This window comes from Mchenga conophoros, linkage group LG17 (assembly GCF_057382185.1).
Source record: "Mchenga conophoros isolate Kocher_MC1m ecotype Shallow Benthic linkage group LG17, M_conophoros_male_GT1.1, whole genome shotgun sequence".
Taxonomy (NCBI): Eukaryota; Metazoa; Chordata; class Actinopteri; order Cichliformes; family Cichlidae; genus Mchenga; species Mchenga conophoros.
In genome coordinates this window covers 36,614,835-36,636,917 of record NC_140542.1, presented here as the reverse complement: position 1 = coordinate 36,636,917, position 22,083 = coordinate 36,614,835, and the positions used below count along the sequence as shown (strand labels likewise).

General features: G+C 41.7%; 1 protein-coding gene across 10 annotated transcripts in view; it reads left to right on the top strand.

Moving 5' to 3' along the window:
• The window catches only part of celsr1a (cadherin EGF LAG seven-pass G-type receptor 1a), a 95,868-nt gene that overhangs the window by 63,839 nt on the left and 9,946 nt on the right, over positions 1-22,083 (top strand). For 5 of the 10 annotated variants that reach the window (XM_085251445.1, XM_085251444.1, XM_085251443.1 and 2 more), the window contains 24 exons: positions 921-1,078; positions 3,045-3,208; positions 3,328-3,453; positions 7,372-7,538; positions 7,666-7,851; positions 7,932-8,048; positions 8,141-8,315; positions 8,434-8,575; positions 10,103-10,223; positions 10,376-10,559; positions 11,729-11,830; positions 13,526-13,620; positions 13,748-13,957; positions 14,139-14,322; positions 14,412-14,555; positions 14,636-14,819; positions 14,957-15,124; positions 15,231-15,357; positions 15,454-15,654; positions 19,473-19,647; positions 20,212-20,324; positions 21,210-21,289; positions 21,399-21,525; positions 21,652-21,777. In XM_085251445.1, the coding sequence (XP_085107571.1) occupies positions 921-1,078; positions 3,045-3,208; positions 3,328-3,453; positions 7,372-7,538; positions 7,666-7,851; positions 7,932-8,048; positions 8,141-8,315; positions 8,434-8,575; positions 10,103-10,223; positions 10,376-10,559; positions 11,729-11,830; positions 13,526-13,620; positions 13,748-13,957; positions 14,139-14,322; positions 14,412-14,555; positions 14,636-14,819; positions 14,957-15,124; positions 15,231-15,357; positions 15,454-15,654; positions 19,473-19,647; positions 20,212-20,324; positions 21,210-21,289; positions 21,399-21,525; positions 21,652-21,777 (3,576 nt within the window). The remainder of the gene's footprint in view (positions 1-920; positions 1,079-3,044; positions 3,209-3,327; positions 3,454-7,371; positions 7,539-7,665; positions 7,852-7,931; positions 8,049-8,140; positions 8,316-8,433; positions 8,576-10,102; positions 10,224-10,375; positions 10,560-11,728; positions 11,831-13,525; positions 13,621-13,747; positions 13,958-14,138; positions 14,323-14,411; positions 14,556-14,635; positions 14,820-14,956; positions 15,125-15,230; positions 15,358-15,453; positions 15,655-19,472; positions 19,648-20,211; positions 20,325-21,209; positions 21,290-21,398; positions 21,526-21,651; positions 21,778-22,083) is intronic. The other 5 variants (XM_085251446.1, XM_085251441.1, XM_085251448.1 and 2 more) reach the window with 3 other exon arrangements.

Here is a 22,083-nt window from a genome sequence, read left to right as displayed (position 1 = left end):
AAATACTTGATCCCTGCTCTCAGAGTTTTGAGGGGGTGTTTTGCTCTCCTTCAGTTCCCCGGATGTTTCAGGCGCTTCGGTGTAGTTTCTCTGATTTCCACCCCTATTGCTAAGTGGTTAGAAAGCCTCTCTTGCTATTGTTCAGCCTGTCAGCCTTATGTAAACTTTATATAAACACAGCGCCACGATCAGATCTCAGAGCTTCAGTGCCGCCGTCTTTATGCACTGCAGAAATATACCATAACCCTAGTAGAGATAGCAGAGTGACATAACTTATGACTCCATCTGCTGTAAGGCACTCAACGCAAGACAAGAAGATACGAGTGCTTCATTTGTAAAGAATTTGAAATAAATCTCAGCTTTAACCATGAATGCACTTCCTTTTTTTCCCTGGTGGAAACTCTTTTGGGTTTTAACTCTGCTCCTGTTCCAAAGCTGCTATTGTTAGGGAAATGCTCCATTGAACTTTGCTCTCAGGTTCGATATTAGAAACTCGAAAGCGATTTTGTGGCCTGATTTTCTAAGCCGAGCCACATTTTCTCAGATCAGCATTCGTCGGCCACGGGCCTTGATGGAAGAATTAGGCTACTTTGTAATCATTAGGTGCGAGCTAATACACAATGGGCTTTTTTGTCATCTTAAGCCCAGAGAGGCCTGAGCGCCGCCGCTAAAGTCAGACGTTGTTTGTGTAGCGCTGATCGTGCTGCCGCCCCTGCCAGATTTCTAACATTGTGTGAAAAGAAACAAAGAAAGAAATCGAGCATTAAATGTTTTAACCAAATTCAGTCAGCTGAGGCAATTTACTGTAACAAAGCACACTCACGCAGGGAATAAGATACAGTTAGTGGGATTTCTCAAATCCCCACTATCATTCTTAAATGCCGATGAATGACCGTGATCTGTTTCATTCTGTGTTTCAGCCTAAAATGGTGAGCGTGGGGAACCCTTTTGGACCGTCCGGAGAAAAAGTGGCTATGGTCGCCATTGACGATTGTGACATATCCATGGCGATCCGCTTCGGAAAGCAGATCGGGAACTACTCCTGCGCCGCGCAGGGTACCCAGATTGGACAGAAGAAGTAAGAGGGAACCTCTTTCACCAACTTTCTTTTCTTTCTTTTCTCTCTGGACCTCTTCCCACACACATTCACTCAAACTAGTCAGACTAATGAGGGAATGTGTTGCGCCTCGGGGGCTTCGCCTTCATTACAGCAGATTACACAACTCACATTCTGCCATCTTCTCCCGCTTTTATCTCCTAATCTCCGTGCTCATCCGTGTGGTCTCTCTGCTGTCAGACAACCAAAAGCTCATCTCAGCGCAGGCTTTACAGGATTAACTGTGTGTTTATTACACACTCATCAATTTATATTTTTACAGTGTGCCTTTTCTTTTGGAAAGCTTGCATGCTGAGGCCCATTTACTTTGTAGAGGGTGGGGACTGAAAGGAAGCGAGAGAGAAAGCTTCAAAGGGGAGCTAATGAGCTTACATACTTTCAGGAACTTGTTGCACCGGTCACAGACGCTGAGAGGCGTTTTGAGGATGCTTTAATTTGATCACGCTGGAATAATTAGACCGCTGCGTCTTATGTGGTGGAAAGTGGCGAGAGCCTGAGAGGTTTCACTTTCGAAGCTGTCTTGACAGAATCCAGAGTGTGGCTTAAGCTGCAGAGTGAGTCCTGTTGAGGCAGAAAAACATGACTCCACTGACACAACTGTAGAGTGCTGGGTGGGATTTCCCAACAATATTTCTTGCTGTAAATTTCAGGAGTATCTGGGAAAAAACCCCAACAAATTTATGAAAAAGAAACCTTTGGGATTTAAAGACTAGTTTAATATATCCTACAAGTCTGTATTGACACTGGAGTCTCTGTACTGGATATCTTTTCACAAATATCCATAACACGGATTCCTTCAATACTTCAGAAAAAAAAATCAAAACCCATTAACTCTACTGCTATATATTTATATTAATATTCATACAAATGAATTCTGGATCATAGCTGTAAGTTGAACTTCGGGCTTTTGAGTGTCTGACACTATGGTTTTTGCATTCTTGTGTATTTAAATAAAAGAACAAAACGAAAAGCTGAACTTTCTAGATAACTGTTAAGACATCACCCAAGAGCGCTGAAGTTTATGGCTGAACGTTGGTTCAAAGAAGCCTGCAGATTTCTGCTGATTTTCTGAACGTCTAGAAGATTCATGGTTTGAGCCCTTCATGTTCCCAGCCAGGCGATGTTATTTAGACCAGCGGTCCCCAACCTTTTTTGCACCACAGACCGGTTTAATGTCAGGCAGTATTTGCACAGAACGGGCTTAAAGGTGTCGCGGATAAATACAACAAAATAAAATGATACGACCAAGACAAAAACTGTGGTATTTTGTAAATATAATAATAAACGAGAATTCACTGTGTAATTGTGTAACTTTATTAGCAGCGTCCTCCTGAAATGAGAGTAACATCCTCCTCTCTGCCCCTTAATGTTCTCTGGTCGCTATGGTAACGCGTAAATATTTCATTCAAAATAAGCCACACAACTACAACGCGGGAAAAGACCCAGGGTAAACAGAGTTAACGATAAAAACCCTGAAAACCATAAATTTCACACCCGAGCCTCAACTCTCGCGGCCCGGTACCAAACGACTCACGGGCCGGTACCAGTCCGGTTGGGATCCGCTGATTTAGACCGTAAGAACAAAATTCACATTTAATGTCCCACGTAAATGTCTTTAGGCCTTTGATTTTGATGGTTTCAGAAGCTCTGGGTGTAAGCGGCTTCATATATGACCAAGTACGTTAAATCTGACCTTGGAAATGCTGCCTTTTAGCTGCTTTGTGATGGCTTTTGAAAACAATAACCTTTAACCAGAAATACCGATCATAGTGAAGGTGAATGAGGGAGCAGCTAAAACACCAAAGCCAAAACTACTCTCTTTAACTCCATTTTCTAAAAGTAAGTGAAAAAGATCACAAAAGACCCACTTTGAAGATTTTGCAGTTTTGATCTATCTCATTCATGGTCTGTCTGCATTTTCTTGCAGATCACTGGACTTGACAGGGCCGCTGTTACTGGGTGGGGTTCCCAACCTGCCAGAGGATTTCCCAGTCAGGAACAGGAACTTTGTAGGCTGCATGAGAAACTTGCGCATCGACAGCAAGCCCATCGACATGGGCAGCTTCATTGCTAACAACGGCACCACAGAAGGTTAAGATGTTCCCTCTGCAGCGTTTCTATCCTTGCTCATTTCTGGAACCGACTTTTAAAGCTGTCATCAAAAACGAAGCTTAAATTTCCCCTGATTTTATTTACTTTTATATGCTCAGGGTGTCCAGCAAAGAAAGACTTTTGCACAAATGGTGTGTGTCAAAACGGAGGCACGTGCGTCAGCAAGTGGAACACTTACATTTGTGACTGCCCTACTGGTTACGGTGGCAAGAACTGTGAGCAAGGTAAGAAATGTGTGTGGGTGATTTGGTTAGTTTTTAAGCAAAAGTGGACAGTGTGTTTGGGGATATTGGGAATCCAGTGTAAAATAAATCCATTGTGCTTCCTTATGAGTTTGCAAAATCAATCAAATATATTATTGCATTTATAGACAGACGTGTTTCTGGCCAAAGGTGCAAGTGTCCGCTTGCTCATCTGTGTGTGTGTGTGTGTGTACATTTGTTTACCTATTTCCAGGAAATGGTGTATGTTTGGGGGATCACATGGGATAAGGAGCATTTTCTTTGACTCAGTGTGACTCACGCAGCCTCTGTTCACCAGAATCACTCACCACAGCCTTAGGTGTGGAGTTTTCAGACAAAAGATCAAATTTTGGCTCTGAGTCACTTATCAAAACCCAGACTCACAGATTGAAATCAAAGATAAACACACACTCACCTGGGGCTGTGAAAATTTCAATCTTACGTGCTCTTACTGATTAATCTGTGATGTGATGGTAGGTTTTCAGTTTAAAAAGACCAATGAGAGCTGTGGTGGAATTAATGATTAGCCAATCAGCACCATGGGCGGGACTAAAGATGTTTCTAAACACTGTCAAGCTGAACACTTCCAATGGGAAAAATTGGATTGTAGGTTTTTTGGAAGCCTCTCAAAGTTCACTTCACTACTACCACTAATTTGCATGGCTGTGTGTGCACGAGCCTGAGGCATAAGGCACAAACACTGGTCACTAGTGGCTAATTAGGGCTCATCCTTGGAAATTCATTAGAGTAAACACACAGTGTCAGACTGAAGATGGAAATAAAGTGTAACAGATTTCAAATTTCTGTGTGATATCAGCTCTACTGATCGCATAGCTGTCTTTGATGCCTCCTCAGCCAACATGTGACTAGTGGCTTATGTTATAATGGAAAAGGTACATGTAAATAGATGGGTAATCAGAGTACACAGATAACAATATTGAAAGATAAAGTGTAAGGTAATGGTTTTGTTAAGGGTATCTTGATATCCACATCTCTATCTGCCAACAGGTATTATTATTTATGCTCCATAACCCCTCTCGTGTTCTTATATAAAAAGTTGAATCTTTGAATCCTTGCTTCAGGGCGAGTTCCAAACAATGTGTAAAGGTGTGAATACCTATCCTCGCCCTCTCGTCTATGAGGTAGCCGCCCAGTCAGTGCCAGGCCCTAGTATCCTGTATCTGAACTGGGCCGGGATCATAGCAAGCCGGGAAGAGGTTTTGGCTGCTAGGTTGCTTGTTGACACATTTGGTTTGAGGCTTCACACACTTCGCTGCCACATGAGAAACGTGAGATTTTGTTGCTGTGGAGCCAAAATCGTCAAGACTAGACTGACACAAAGAGACAGAATCTCCCTGGTAGTCACCCACTTGGCTTGGTTTTGTTTGATTGTTCTGATACCAACTACTGGACTTTGCTATTTTTGTGTGTGTGTATTTTTTAAGAAATTTAACCCGTCCCTAGACCTGGTTCAATTGCTCTAATGTGCATTCACTATCATTCCACAGACTGTATGTAAAAGATGGTGGTAGCAATTGCAACGACTTCTGCAGCCAGAGGTGATCATATTTGGATTACAAGATGGAGTGCAATGCACAGACAGAAATGCCTCAGATACATAGATGTTTTTTGTTCTAAAAGCTGATGGGGTATTATCGTTTGAGAATGCAATAACTGGAGAACGAGGTGTCATAGGAGCAAATTGATACCGTAGGAGCATCTACTAAAAATCTCTGACAAGGTCAAATCTCAGTGACCCCGACCTAAAGGTCAGAGTAAGTTTTCTGAAAAACACGTAAATGCAATAAGTTGAGAAGGTGATGTAGGTGTCTACTAGTAGGCTAACAGTGACAATGAACAGTCTTGAGTCCACAGCATAATGACCATAATAAGAATCTGTATGGCGAATATGAATGGGATTTTTACTTCAAGAACCTCACTATTTTTATCAGATAAATATATAATAGAAACCATCAACAAGTCCATTTCAGCAATTCATATTAGCTGAGGTGTTATCTTTATCTCTAGCTTTTACCTGGTTCTCTTAATGTTGCCCAGCTACCAACACCGCTTGTGACTCCAGACATGAAGCTGCCCAGACTAAAATATCTTAATGTATTTAAACTCTACTACTGTAAGTGTTTTAGGACTTAAAGTCAATTCTGATCGGTACTCATGGTCCGTAGAGGCTAACGTTTTCTGTGACATTTTAGCTAGCACCATTAAGTCAAACTCTGGGTTAGCCTACATAACACTTTTAGAACTAATTAGCATGGATTAGCATGCTAACAGATGCATGCTAATTTTTTTTTTTCTTTTAGTTCTGTTAACATATTAGAATACCAACATGCTTTCATTTCACTTAGACCACCGTCATGGCATGGCTGTAGACTATGGGGGTGTCCAAATTCATGGGCTGCATCCTCCTGAGGCCGCATTTGTAGACTGATTACGTCACAGCAACGTGCCGAAGGCTGTCCAAATTCGTAGACTCCTCCGAATGCAGCCGACAAATGCGTCCTCCTTTTCCCCAAATTTGACGGATGGGTCGGGTGTGTCCTTCGTGGCCCACCATACCCCAAAATTCATAGTGCGGCCCAGCCAAACTCCAGTTTCCGGCAATGGTGGCCGCTACTAAGTTTTAAAATTACTCTTATTAATCTTTCTGGGTCACAAAATAAACTTTTAACATATTTTCAGGCGAGAATGTGGGAGTGTAAACTTCAAATATCTGCTCGGTTTATCAAGATATTGCAAATTTGCAAAAGTGCTTCGACGTTTTCTGAGACGTCTGTTAATCACCAGCTCGATAGCTAACCGGGAGCTCGAGGGTCACTAGAGCCGCAGAGAACGGCACAACTCCCGGCACATCATTTTCAGATCACCGCGGACTTTCGCTACTCGGGTTAAACGTAATATAGAAGTCACTTAGATAACCTAAAAATGTTATTGTTTGGCTTTTTTCAGTGTTTTATTTGTTCATGAGTAAATCGGTTTGGCTGAGATTAAAGTTATTCGATTGGATTAGATAAAATAAAATAAAACTTTATTAATCCCCCGGGTGGGTTCCTCCTTGGTTTTTACACAGCTGAATAAACATCAAACAGAAAAATGATTAAACAGAAGTGTGAGATGGTCGAGAATTTACGCCAGTGAAGAGGGTTTTTTTTAGTTCGCGGAGGACTAAGCTTCAGCAAAGGAGACTAAAGTCACGATAGTTAACTGCTACCATGAACAAATAAATGCTTTGTCTCATAATTACAGCTTTTGTGTGAGTGTATCTGTGAATGCTTCAGTTGAAGTATGTAGCCCGGGGACCAGAGAACATGGTATAGCTGAGGTGGAAACACTGCGTGCCCTACTGAGATCGACCCTCAGGAGAGCAGACAGCTCGAGGACATTGTTTGCTTACTCAGCATCAAATTAGAGCTTAGATAAAAACTCGCATCTGTAGGAGTTTAATTAGACTTTAAGAATTCTTTTTAACTATGCTCATAGAAGAATTTTTTTGGGAAGTAATCTTTTATTTTCCAGAATAAAGTAGTAATTATATGACATGCTGGAACGTAAATGCTGGAAAAAAACTCATCATTTCAACACTGCAACCAAATTATAGAAGTAAACGAACTAAAGCAACTGCGTGTTTTAAATGATATCTAAAAATAGACAAATACACAAATAAGAAAAAAAGGTGTAAAGCTAAAAAGAACCCAAAAAACTACAGAAAAGTCATTGCTGCTATTTACCTATGGTTGCTATGTACAGCACAGAAAATGTTTTCTTATGCTTAATGCTGCGTTGATTCATATGTAGTTCCTACAGTTCTCATCTGACTTTTAAACACATTTATTTCCAACACTAATGTGTTTGTGCGTACGACCTGATTCTCGTCCCTCCCAGTGATGCCATCACCTCAGTTCTTTGGCGGAGAGGCACTGGTGTCTTGGAGCAACCCGGACATCACTGTTGCTGTTCCCTGGTATATTGGCCTAATGTTCCGCACCCGGCGTCCTGCTGGCACCCTGATGCAGGTCAATGCTGGGCCTTCCTCTACCATCAACCTCATGGTAAGAAGCATTGTTGGAAAAATTGTCACCCTCAGCAGTTTGCTTGTATACAGGTTCTAGACTACCTCTAAAATGAGTGGGAAGTTCTCAGTTTCTGCACCCCCCCCCTCCCCACACTCCCTTCCAGGTGAGTGAGCAGCGGGTCCATATGGAAGTGTTGCTGAGGCACCAATTGGTGGCATCGCTGAGCTTTCCTCAAGTGCGTGTCAATGACGGGGAGTGGCACCACTTGCTGATTGAACTGAAAAGCATCAAAGATGGCAAGGAGATCAAATACATGGCAGCTGTCTCTCTGGACTACGGCATGTATGAGGTACAGGGCGTCTTCCTTTAGAGATGATAAAGGTAGTCAAGAAAGGTTGTATTAATTTTAATTATTGTCTTATTTTTAAGCAGAAGTCAGTCGAGATCGGCAATGACCTCCCAGGCCTCAAGCTGCAAACTCTTCATGTTGGAGGTTTGCCCGGGGAGAGAAACGATGTCATCAAGGGATTTGTTGGCTGCATACAGGTGGGTGGGCGTGCACTTTAAATGTCGCATTTTATTTCTTCTTCAACCTTCTTTCCTGATCGTCTCCCTCATGAATGTGTGCTATCCATTAGGGTGTGCGTATGGGTGAGACATCCAACAACGTGGCCAATGTGAACATGGCTCAGGGCCTGAAGATCCGTGTGGAAAACGGCTGTGATCTGGCTGACCCGTGCGACTCCAACATCTGCCCAGAGAATAGCCAGTGCATTGACGACTGGAGCACACACACCTGTGCTTGCGACCCAGGTAAGATGCACAAGCAAAAAAACATACATAAGTTGGTTGAGAAAGCTCAATACGTTGCCTATTAAGAAATAGGCCTTTAGGCTTGAATTCAGTTCTTGTTTGTCTGTCTTTCCTGCAGGCTACTTTGGGAAACAGTGCGTGGACGCTTGTAAGCTCAACCCCTGTGAGCACGTTTCCACGTGCGTCCGCAAACCAAGCTCCTCCCACGGCTACACCTGCGAATGTGGACAAAATTACTTCGGCCAGTACTGTGAAAACAAGTAAGGTTTTTTTTTCTGAGGGCAAGCAGGGAGAAGGGTTTTCTTGCACACCACATGTACAACTTGTATAACGCCACTGGAGCAATGCAGTGATATTTGAATGGTAGCTTTGAAGATAGGCTCCAGGTCAGATACTTCCATTGGCTCTGGTGAATTGAAATGGTAATAAAATATTAATAACATGGAATCAATTTGCTAGCAGACTGAAAGCAGACCTGTGTGCGAGACACAATATCCAGATGTTATAAACAAACCAGACTAAACATGGATATTGCCTCCGACAAAGCTCATTAATCCTCTTTGGTTCACCGAGGTTTCTTTCTCATTCTGTATTGTTGCCGGTCCTTCAGGGGAGTTTTATTAGTCAGTAATCCGAGCCTGACAGTGTGTGTATGGGTGCCTGAGAGTGAGAGAGGGACAGATCAGCCATTTATTTGGGAATTAGTCGAGCAGTGGTGTAAGCATTTCTGCAAAGTAGCCAGCCCCGATCGAGAATCACTCATTTCCCTGTGAACCCTGTCCCCTATGACACGCATCACTTCCTGTCTTAAGCAGGATGTGGGATTCCCCCTGAATGCTTGACTGCTCCTCCACAGGTGTTTAGTCTTTGCTTCCCTCATCCTGCCGCTCTTCCTCCGTCAGATCGCATTGCACCAGCAGTGATCGCATCTCGAGGAAGAAAAAGAAAGTCCGTGTGTGTCTGAGTGACTGGCTTAAAAGTGTAGAGGAAGTTTACTGTAGATTTGTTTATTTGGTGATAAACTGAGGAGATAATCGACGGTTTGTCTGATTGTAGGCGCTGATACCGAGTCAGCAGCATGTCACAACCAGATCACGCAGTGCATGGCTTTTTAGAAAAGCTCCTTTCAGCCACACCCTGGTCACAGGGGTCACCATAGCAGGTAGATTTACATGTTTGATTTGGAAGCGTTTTAAAGCAGATGCTCTTCCTGATGCAACCCCAAAGAGGATTTGTGTCTTTAACTGGAATCAGACTGGTACCAGATCTCGACCAGGCAAAACCCAGTACAGGAAGGTCTGGAGCTGGCTCTCTGTTTAAAAAGTCTCTGATCCTATGAGTATTCTCCAGTAGCTTGGATGGAGCCGGGGAGGAGACTCTGTCAGTCCTACTACCACTGAAGGTGTGGTTGCCGAGGGTGCCCTCTGGTCAAGCCCCGCCCCTCACCCTTTGAGTAATGTTACAATAATACACAGGTTTTCGCCTTTAGTGTTTCACAAGGGTTAAAAAGGTAATGTCCACAATTTAGACTTTTTGACTCCAGTATATTTTATTAAAGTTTAGCCGGAGCAAAGCAAAAGTCAAATCAAATAACAATAATCACATAATCAAATCACTTGAATTATACTTATCAAGTTAACCTGCTATGAGCTAATGCTGATCTTGAGAGAAAAGAGGTTGAGGAGAGAAGGGCACGCCTTGGCCACGACACCCTTATCTCTGTTCCGTGTAATTGTACTTTGCAGTTTGCGTTTGATTTTGACATCTACTGTTGTCTTTAATGGCAGAGTGGAAGAGAAATGTCACGAGGGCTGGTGGGGCAGTCCCATGTGTGGACCGTGTAACTGTGACACAAGCAGAGGATTTCATAAAAACTGCAACAAGACCACCGGGGAGTGCCGCTGCAAGGTAAATACGTACATAATAAGAGAGATTTTACAAATATTACGGTGTTTCTTCTTGAAGGAGGTTTTTAGTTCATATTAGCAGCAAATTCATGTAATATTCAAAGTCTCCTCCCTGCTCAGTGATGTGTGTCTTCTCTCCCAAACCTCCTGCAGGATAATCACTATCGTCCAGAGGGAGAGGACGCTTGTTACCCCTGCGACTGTTTCCCTATAGGCTCTGAGTCTCGAACCTGCGACCCCATCACTGGGCAGTGTCCCTGCAAGGGAGGAGTTATCGGTCGTCAGTGCAACCAGTGCGATAATCCCTTCGCTGAAGTCACTCCCACTGGATGCGAAGGTATGTGAAAGAAATATTTGAGAAGGTAGAAATATCATTGATTAATTAGCCTTTATAAAAGAGTACACTTCAACTTCTGTGAATAAGGATTAAAAATTAATAAATCAGGATGCAATATAGATAGACATTTATTGAGTCCCATAGAAGCCCATGAATAATTAACTGTGTATGAAAAGGGACACCATGAAGGTCAGATCAGAATAACTAAAGGGGACAGTAATAAAAGGTCATTTCAAAAGTCGGGTGCATTCTAACTCTAGCTGTTCTCGGTTCACAAACTGGGTCCGGCTCCTTCAACAAAGCGTCAAAAAGAGACAAATGGTGTCGCTCACATCTGCTGGTGCTGCAGTCGAGCTAACTTTGCATCTTTGTCACCACCCAGTCATGCAGAAGAGGCAAGTCTGGCTCAGTGGCTAACTTGGCACCGGGACTGCACACACACAATACAGTAGAGATGAACAGAAGACAAAGCCCCCGAACAGAAAATGAATGTCAGTGTGCTTACTGTTTGACCTAATAGGAAGCCTTTTGGAGGCTGAGAACGTGCTTGGACTTTTAAAGGACATGAAACCCTAATCCATGGTCTGAGTATTGTTGTTTAGCCAAAATGTTGGAGTGGATTTAGTGCGTTTTTTCAGATTCATAAGACTCTAAGATGTAGCTGCCTTTAATAGACCTCATGCCACAATATCTGTTCTGGACTAAACACAGCTTCACAGTTAATTTGGTTTAAAAAAAAAAGACCTTCAACCACTCCTTATTTTAATTATTCTTATTGTATTTAATGGAGAAGCTTGGAGTAAGTACACTGGCTAAGTTATGTATCATAGCTTGTGCAAGCTTGCAGGTCCAAATCTGGTTTGTCCTGGCTGTCAAATACGCTGACATGAATTATGTCTTGCAGCTTGTGCAACAGCTCTGCAGGATTAATTTGGTTGAATTTCTGTGTGTTTTTCCGTCTGGCTGTTTTATAAGGTGGTTAAAACGGATCAGCCGGGTCGGACGTTTGCCTTTTAAAGCGATGCTTTTTTGTTTTGTTTTTTAGCTGATTGAACCTCAGTTTGGCATTTGTCTTTAGCAGGCCCAGTTTAAGCATCATACCACGTGCAATATAAAAAGTAATTACTGTGTTTTAAGACTGTTCTTAAGCCTTACCCTCCTGTCCACAGTGGTGTATGAGGGCTGCCCAAAGGCCTTTGATTCTGGCATCTGGTGGCCCAAGACAAAATTTGGACGCCCTGCTGCTATGAAATGTCCCGAAGGATCTTTTGGTGAGTACTTTTAACTGCACACTGTCTTTCACTCTCCAAGGCTTAACAACACAGCAATAAAGCACCCTGATTGGTTCATGAGTCCAGAGGAGCTTTTTAACCAGCCAATCATGTAGAGGTTTGTGTGTAAAGGTACGTCAGGTACATTAAGAGCTGACGGCGATACCATTCCTCTTGCTCACTGTGCGTATGAGAAAGGTGAGCTCAAGAGTCGAGGTCAGTGACCTGTCCCAGTAAAACGTTGCCTCTTTCCTGGTTACTCCCTTGGTAACTGCAGTCACCATGGTGCCCTTTTTGTTGTCTCCCAGCACTCAATAGGGAATTTATTTGTGAGCATTGCTCAGTGCCCTCCTTTAGCTCCAAGTGGCAGGCATTTCTCCCTTTACAACAGTGAGACTTTCCCAAACACCACCTGACTGTAAAAACTTGGTGTAGTTTTACATTTAAGCACTGAGACTGGAACGGATGGTCTTACATTCATCAGGTATTTAAGTGCTGCAAATCTTCAGAACAGTTCTGATCACGATCTGATTGGAGTTTTTTGCTGTGCCTTTTTAAAAAATGTGTATCCTTACTATACTACTAGTAGTACTTAATACTACTTACTAGCCCAGTCAAATCTTTCTTAACTAACAAAATCAAAAAATAACTAAGAAATAAATTTCTGAAAAATTGCTGTTCAAAAATGAATGGTATAATTAGTTGTGATCATTAATGTGTTTTAAATTATTTAAAATATATAAAGTGTGACATTTTAAATGTATATGTTCTGTATAATTTTCCCTTTGCGTTGCTATGTTTGTTTTACCCATTTTTTTTTTTTTTTAAATTTCATTTATTCTTCATATAAGTGAGGAGGCTGTTATTCAAAGTCTATTCAAAGTCTACTGCATTTCGTTGCCCTGTACCTGTGCATGTGCAATGACAATAAAGTTTAATTCTATTCTATTCTATTCTATTGGGAAGTCAGTTTGTCCCTGTTATCTGACTGGTTACCATACAAAATAGTTGCCTCCAGCTAATCTATTAAAAGATACAAACAAATTAAAATTAGAAACAAATATTGAATAATTAAATACAAAATGAAAAAAGCAAGACAGGACTGTATAATTATATAACTATATAGTTTTTTATGTAGCATTTTATACATTCAATAATGTCTATGATTTTTTAATATTACCTTTGATGCATTTAATGGCATATACATTTATTCATGTAATTGTGTTTATTTTGTTTTGGTTTTATAATGTTGTCAGTTTCGTTCCTCCGTACAAACAGATAACATGCAGTTCATATCTAATTTCATGTGAAAGAAAAGTATTTTAAGATAATAAAACTGTTTGAGGCAACAATAAAAAGTTGTTAAGTAGTTAAGATATGAAATACGTTATTTAAAAAACATACATGGACAAACACGTAATAAAACCGAAATCTCTAAAGTATGCGAGAAAATATGTGATCATAGTAGAACAGTCAAATGTTCTGACATGATTGCACTTACACTTTTTGCCCCTTTTTGCAAATTTGTACCTCAATGCAAAATCTCTAATTGTGTAACTGCACAAATGCATAATTTTAATGCTATAGAACAGAATTTCCTCACAGTGTTTTCTTCTCTCTTCATGTGTTGGTAACAGTTGTGAGGAAATTGATTTCCATGTCCTCTGTTTTTTTATGTTATTTGTTCTTTTCCAGGCACTGCCATCCGCCACTGTAGTGATGAGAAGGGCTGGCTGGCACCTGAGCTCTTCAACTGCACCACCGTCGCCTTCACACATCTGAAAAAACTGGTGAATAAAAGACAGAAATAAGCATGAAAGCAGACAGGGGCTTTTATTAGACTGAACCCGAGGAGCTTTTCCCTACCTTGACCTGCCCGTTCTCCCTCTCTTTACATCCTCCACTCTCTTTTTCTAGAATGACGATCTCCGCCGCAACAGTTCAAGGATGGACAGCGAACGCTCCAAGACCATTGTGCGTTTGCTTCAAAGTGCCACCAATAACACGTCACATTACTACGGCAATGACGTGAAGATGGCCGCCCAGCTTCTGAATTATGTTCTGCAGTACGAAAGCCGCCAGGCCGGGTTTGATCTCACCGCCATGAAGGATGCAGAGTTTAATGAGGTAGCCTTATGCACTTAATTATTATAAAAAATATATATGATGTGAGCACTGGGAACACTGGTGGCATGCTGCCCTCCACTGGTTGATGCTCACTGGGTGAACAACTTTACCCATTACTGCTTTTATTTGAATATATAAATTCCTTTTTCAATCGTAGCTTGGCAATTTGTGTTTTTTCCAGAACTTGGTGCGAGCAGGCAGCGCCATACTGGATCCCAACACCAAGGACCACTGGGACCAAATCCAAAGGACAGAGAGCGGGACCGCACATTTGCTCCGAAACTTTGAGGACTACGCGAGCACGCTGGCACAGAATGTCCGGAAAACCTACCTGAAGCCCTTCACCATCGTCACTGAAAACATGAGTGAGTCTCCAAACTGTAATTGAATTGTGCTTCAGCTGCGGGAAAAAAACGATAACACAAGTCTTTACTGTGTCTCCTGTTTATTTCAGTTCTAACTGTGGATTACTTGGATGTGTCGAATCCAGAGAGGGCAACATTTCCTCGCTTCCAGGAAATCCAGGAGGCCTACCCCAAAGAGCTCGGGTCTTCTGTCCGCTTCCCACAGTTTAATATCGGTACTCAGGGAAACAAAGGTGGGAACGATGCCTCAATCAGACCTCGATTAAATTATTTTCTGCTTTTAAAGCTTCATCTTCTTTCTTTCTGACATCAGCAGAGCCCACTCCTGCCCCTCCAGCTCAGACAGAAGCTGTCCTAGAGGAGGAGCACACAGTTTCAGATAGGAAACGCCGCCATCTCGAGCCACCTGCCCCTCTGCCTGTTGCTGTGGTGATAGTGTACAAGTCGCTGGGAAAGCTCCTTCCTGAAAGATACGACGCAGACCGCAGGAGTCTGAGGTAAACTATGGCTGACCTCTGTGAAAGCCATCTACTGCTATTGTGCTTGACTTCTTGCTCAGAATGAACAAGTGGTGAACACCAGAAGGTGCAGAGAAAACTTTATGCGAATGTTAGTGTACAATGTGTATTTCCAGAGTCCCCAACCGTCCGGTGATCAACACAGCCATCGTGAGCGCCACGATCCACAGCGAAGGTCAGCCTCTTCCTACCGTCCTGGACCCCCCGGTCATCTTGGAGTACACCCTGCTGGAGACAGAGGAGCGAACCAAACCCGTCTGCGTGTTCTGGGACCACTCAGTCGGGTGAGTTAAATTTGAAATACATTGTAGTTAAATGAATTGTTTTCACATGGCTTTAAGAGTATACATTACTGGTCTCACCTGTGCTTGTGTTCGTTGGCGTGTTTAGGAGCGGAGGCACAGGCGGCTGGTCCTCTAAAGGCTGCGAGGTGCTCAACAGGAACAACACCCACATTAGCTGTCAGTGTAACCACATGACCAGTTTTGCTGTGTTGATGGACATTTCCAAAAGAGAGGTAGAGCTTAAAACTTCTCTCATTTCAGTTTCGTTTTAAAACACCTAGTGGTTGTTACTGATCACCAACTCGCTGTCTTGGAACTGCTCTCCACAGCACGGCGATGTCCTGCCTCTGAAGATCGTCACGTACACCACAGTCTCCGTGTCCCTGTTTCTCCTCCTGATCACCTTCATCCTGCTGTGCCTGTTGCGCAGGCTCCGTACCAACCTCCACGCCATCCACAGGAACCTGGTGGCAGCGCTCTTCTTCTCCGAGCTTGTCTTCCTCCTGGGCATCAACCAGACTGACAATGTGGTAAGTGCATTTTTTTTTTTCCTGCAAAGTGTTTTTTATCTTGCACAGTTATTCCCAGCCGTCTTTGTCAGATGTCCTGTAGCTCTGTCATGTGAGCTTCCTATGTCATATGAATATTTCTTCATCAACAATAATCTTTCTCCTAATTGAAGCGAATTATGACAATGATTCGATTCTAGTTTGCTTCAGTTTCTTAGAGGTGGACATTTTAGCTAGCAGTGTTTATTAAATATTTGGATAATTAGTTATAATTATCATTTACTTTTGGCTTACCATTGAAAAGTTATTGACTAGCAGCAGTTTTTCAAATTCTTCATTCATTACTAAGCGGTGAGTTGAACTATATAAATGTCACAGTGTATGCATCCCCGTTTGTTTGTTGTTATTAAGGTAAAAAGCTGTTATGGGCTAGCTCTGCTTAAGAATTTTGGTAAAAAATGACCTCTGCCACAGAATTCTTGCTGAAGTTGACCTGGATTTTGCAGGAATCCATGACTTTAACTAAAACAGTTGAGAATTTAAATATATAATTACTGCTTTTAAAAAAAAAAAGGTAAATTAATGTGTGCAGTATTCTCAGATTCATGTTTTCCTCTTCAGACATATTTGATTAATTCAAGAAATACAAAGATATTAACGTGCCAGAATTAAATCTGTCCTGTATTTAGCATTATTTGCGCAGCTGTTCCATTTAACTGCAGTGTGTAATGGTGTGTGGCTCCATAGTGTAGGCTGGTTTAGTTCCAGCTGTAGATTCAAATCCCCTACGAGGTTGTGTCATGAACGGGATCCAGTGTAACACACCTGAACATGTGGATTGTTTGCTGTAGTGACACCTTTTGTCAAGATAGCAGCTTAAATGAGCATATATTTAATGTGAAATAATCTCAAAATACCATTGCTATATAAATTAACAAACATTCCTCTATATTCCTAAGATCCCAATCTGCTTTGATGATGGGCTTTTTCTCCTTTCCTGCAGAGCGTCATCTGCACTGTTACCCACATCTGGAAATCTTTGATCAGTAGCAAACCTTTGCGATTAAGAGTTAATACGTATTTGAAAATGTCTCTGTGTAGTGTTTTACAGCGTGCTGGACTGCAGGTTCTAGCTTGTGAATGATGCACTGTCAGATTAGAACTGATCTTTTCACTCAGGAGTGTGGCTGCTCCTCTCTACAGCCCATCACAGCAGCTGCACGATCAGTTACAAAGCCAACGAACCATGCGTGTAATTTCTTTACAGATTCCCTTCATACGTGCAGGATTTGGCAGACAGCATCCCCAAATACACAGCTGCAATTTAACAACTTAAAAGAATAAACTGCACACCTTTGTAGGGAATACTTCAGTATTCCCTACAAAGGTGGGTTGGTTGACACACAGTAGGAATATTTCTAGGATTAGACTCTTGACACTGTGAATCTGGCTCATTTCTCTTTTATTTAGTGAATTGTAGTTTCCATTATGAAAGATCAGTATATAATAAGAAACTACTGGTGGAGAAATTACACCATGATTAAATTCTGATCGTTACCATGTAAAGCAAGATAGAGTACATATGTACATGGTCTAAAAACCAGACCATGAAGTCATATGCTACAAACATGAGTGGTGTGGGGCATCTGAGATGCGGGATAAAGAGCTTTCTCTCTGGTGTTTACTTCATCAGAGCTTCCATGAAGCTTACCATATTTGTTTTTCCTTCAGGCAGCCCTCTAATGCTGGGTTGACAAGAGCAGTACAAGACTTAATGGGCCAAGACCTACCTGAGAGTCTTTCTTTATCTGACAGATTATGCGTTGTGATTGTCGACTAATGACTGTAATAGTCAGGAATGTGCTATTTACCAAACTGCTTTTCCAATATAACCTCGTGTAAGTTCATGTTAGTGAGCTGCCATTCCTGGATAAATCTTATGTGAGGATGTAGTCTACCTTAATTGAGTTAAAAGCCTTTGTTAGTCACTGATATGGCTAGTAACTACTCTCAGTTCCATATACATACAGTAAAGGATCAAAAGGTATCGGATATCTTTGAAGTCTGTTGACATACACATACACAAACCTCTGTGGGCCAGTAGTGGAGACGTGCTGTGACTGGTACCTGTCTCTAAAAGCTGGCCTCAGGGTGGTAAGTCCTGGCAAGGGTTTTCCCAAAACAGCTTTAGTTTTTACTTGATAAAAAAATCTCAAATGTCTGTGGTACAGACAACACCATTAATCTCTTAATTGACAAGTAGAAGAAATCAGGTTTAAAAAGGGAGCTATAAGGATACATTTAAAGGTGTACTTTTTTGCCCTTTAGCCAAGAGTTAGAGAAGATCATTGCCTTACTTATCTCTGTGTGCTGGTTTGTGATCCTAGCGCCGCCTATAAGTAGCAGCTCAAAAGGACAACTAGCACCTCAAAGCTTAACCCTTGTAAGTACAACATGTTAAAGGTTAATGAGTCAGCTTTACGTAGTCTGGTTAAACCAGATGTTTTAACCCAAGGCATCGGGAGACGCACTGTCAGTCCTGTAACTCCATGGAGGGTTGTAACTACCACCCCCAGCTGTCAAACAGATATACATGTGCTTCTGAATAGTACTTGCAGTGGTAATGAATCGGGGATGAAAGCGAAGCCTGTTCAAGAGGAAGTGGTTTGTGCTTTATTTACGACTATCTCACACCTCATCATTCACATGACAGAAGATGTCAAATCAGCCCCGTATTTCAAGGTTAGGTCCCATAAATGAATCCTACAACGAGTGATTCAGCAGCCCCTTCACATTTCGATAAACCTGCTATAAATCTAAAAGAAAAGGATATCTGCAGATGTCAAAATAAACACATGCACACATATGTACTGCTGAGCTTACAGTTGGATTTGACTGACAGAACCGGCTTGAGTATCGGTATTCATCATTAACTGCCCTTTTCTCAACTGTGGCTACCCTAAAGTACAAATGTGCACATGCACCACAGCGAAAGAGAAGCAAGTAAGTTTACAGGCGCCAGAGGAGTTGTGGGAGTTTTGTCTTTGGGTCTGTACAAATGTTCTGACTCACCATGTTTTGACTGGGATGAGGTGGTAAAAGCACATGCTGCTTTATATTTATGGAGTATTGTTTTGTGGAGTGGAAGCCAAGTCTGCAAGGAGATGCTTAAAAGAGAAAGTTTAATCTCTTTGGGGTTTTTGGGTTTTTTTGCATCTCTTTGATTTGCTAAGCGCTTGCTAGTGTGCGTGCAAAGTTTAGGTGTGTGTGTAGGTAAACGTGCATCAGAGCAGTGGAATGCTGTCGGTGTGTGCCCAGGGCCATCTCCAGGGATGATTTATAACGCTGTCAAAGTAGTTTCTCCTTCTTCTTCTCTGATCTCCACAGCAATACAAAACATTAGTAAAATACACCGTATCTCAGCATTCACTGACACACACCATTCTTCTACTGTAGCACCAGACAGCACAAAATGGGAGGAGGGGAGATACAGGAATGTGGGGACAGTTTGAATCATTGCCGTGTTACGAAAAGACGTTGTGACATAAAAACGTTTACTGTCAGTTCACGAATTTATCGCTTTTTTTGACAAATTGAATAGTTTATTGACAAGGCTTTCAAGATTTTAAAAAATATTCAAAAATTGGATGGTTTATTTCCCGGTTGTCTGCTTGAATATCCAAAGATGAACAAACAGAAAATTGTCTTATTTTGAAAGGCTGGATGATTCGTGCACTGATATATAGATTTAATGGTACTGCAGAACCAAAGTGGCCGATACTGTTCTGTACCTAAAAGTCTGGCACTCTCTTCTTTTCTCCCGTCCTACAAACTCGCAGTTTGTGTGCACCGTGATCGCCATCCTCCTCCATTACTTCTACATGTGCACCTTTGCCTGGATGTTCGTGGAGGGGCTGCATATCTACCGCATGCTGACCGAGCTGCGGAACATCAACTACGGTCACATGAGGTTCTACTACGCCATGGGCTGGGGCATACCGGCTATCATCACTGGTGAGTTACACTCACACATGTTCGCCAGGACAAGCAACAGTGCGATAGGAGATGGCAGATTGTCGGGAGACTCGTGTCATGACTCGTCTTTTCTGAAAAGGCTATGATCCCTGTGGGAAGATCGCTGAATGAGACAGCAGGAGAAACAATGAAAAGGAAATGGTTGTTACTTAGATGCTCACATTGTGTCAAAATGAGAAAAAAAGAAGGGCGTAAAAATAATATATATATAATTTAAACAATTTGTGTCATGTTTATATGTTTTCCTTCTGTCTGATTCCTCCTTTTAGGGCTACTCTTGTGTCACTTTTATAAAATTTGTTAAACACTTACCAGATGCTGTGTGATATAGTGATTTCGTCAGCACTGGATGCTTGGATTATGTTTTTGGAAGAGGCAAATAGATATATAAAATATATACGGAGGTCCAAATGTGACAAAATTAGTGAGCGATTATGATGTGTAACTGAAAAAAAGAATCCAAAATATTTTAATAATATAAAGTCAGACTGATTTGATCAAAATGTTATTTCTCCACTGTGTTTTCATTGTGTTTGTGTGTAGGTTTGGCAGTTGGCCTCGATCCTCAGGGTTATGGAAACCCAGATTTTTGTTGGCTTTCTGTCCATGACACACTCATCTGGAGCTTTGCAGGGCCCATCTTTGTAGTCGTGCTGGTATGTCCAATATCTCTTTTAACCCTTTAAGACTGGTGACGGGGATGCCCCGTTTTGCGTAACTATTTTTAAATCCCAGTAGAACTGCAACCACGTAAGCTAGCGCATAATTTTTTTTGCATATCAAACCGGAGGAGTTGTACTTACATCTTGTACCATCAGTTTGTCCTAGGTCACGGTTTCCTTCCACATCCATTCCAGAAACACGCTTTGCCGATCCGATCAGTTGTTTGTAACACTTCCTATGTTGGAATAGACGTCAGCACGAACTATTGCATGTCCGCCATTACCTGCCCGAAACCGGAAGTGACATAATTTTCATGGAGAATGTAGTTGTTGTTTTCCTTCAGAACCTTATAAGGCTATATTGGTGTTTTTTAAAAGTCATGTTTGACTTTGTGCTTTCCTGTATCGTTTCTGGGATGCTTAGAACTCAAATTGCACTGCTGGAAATAGTTTATTTTGATGCACATGCTGTGTTTTTGCAAATTTGCATTATAATATTTATTTTTGTTTTTCCTGTAGTATATAAAAATTGGTGTATCTCAAAAATAAAACTATGAAGACACTCAAAATAAGTTTCCTGTGGCTAGAAACTATTTCGTACAACTTTTTTGTATTTACAGTTTTGAGGGATAAACCTCTTAAATTTCTCTAACTAGAAATATATGTAATAACAACAAAAACGATTTTCAATTTTTTGTAGTTTATTGCACTTTTTTGCAATTTATGTAGTTACTATGGACTCAATGCATACATATCATTAAAATAATAAAAGACGCTAATTATGTCTCAATCAGCAGTTGAGTAAAAAGAGCTTTTCATAGATTTATTTATTTATATTCATATTAGTTCAAATTCTCCATATTTTCCTTCCCCTTACAGGTGAACATAGTGATCTTTGTTCTCGCTGCCAAGGCTTCCTGTGGTCGGAGACAGAAGGCTGTAGAGAAGTCAGGAGCTATGTAGGTTCCCACATCACATTAGCCATTTCACATACATCAAAGGATCCAGTTGCTACCTTGAGTTTGTCTTTTTATACCATTATTAAAACTTTTATGTTTCCCAACGCAGTCCTGCCCTACGTATGGCCTTCCTCCTTCTGGTGCTCATCAGTGCCACCTGGCTGCTCGGTCTAATGGCAGTCAACAGCAATGTAATGACTTTCCATTACCTGTTTGCTGTCTTCAGCTGCTTGCAGGTATCTGCTAACCCCACACTGAGCTCTGGATGCACAGATAATCCACACACACTTTTGAAAACAATTCACATTTGATTATTTACTCTCCTCAGCAATACATACATACGTTCTCCTGCTTTTTTTCAGGGAGTCTTCATTTTCTTGTTCCATGTGGTCTTCAACAAAGAGGTGAGGAAAAACCTCAAGAACATCTTCAAAGGAAAGAAGAGCATACAAGACGAGTCCAGCACCACAAGGGGCTCTTTGCTAACAGTAAGTGAACAAACATTTACTTTATATACATGCATATAGTAGGGATGGGAATCGAGAACCAGTTCTTGTGGAAAACCGGTTAGCAGTTGGCATGCCTGCCTACTGATCGCACTCATCAGTTGCACTCACACTACAATCAGCTGATTTCAGTTCAAGTATCAGAGGAGGAAAAAAGCGACTCAGTATAGAGCAGGAGTGTCCAACTCCAGGCTTCAAGGGCCGGTGTCCTACAGGTTTTAGATCTCACCCTGGGTCAACACACCTGAATCAAATTATTAGTTCATTACCAGGCCTCTGGTAATGTGG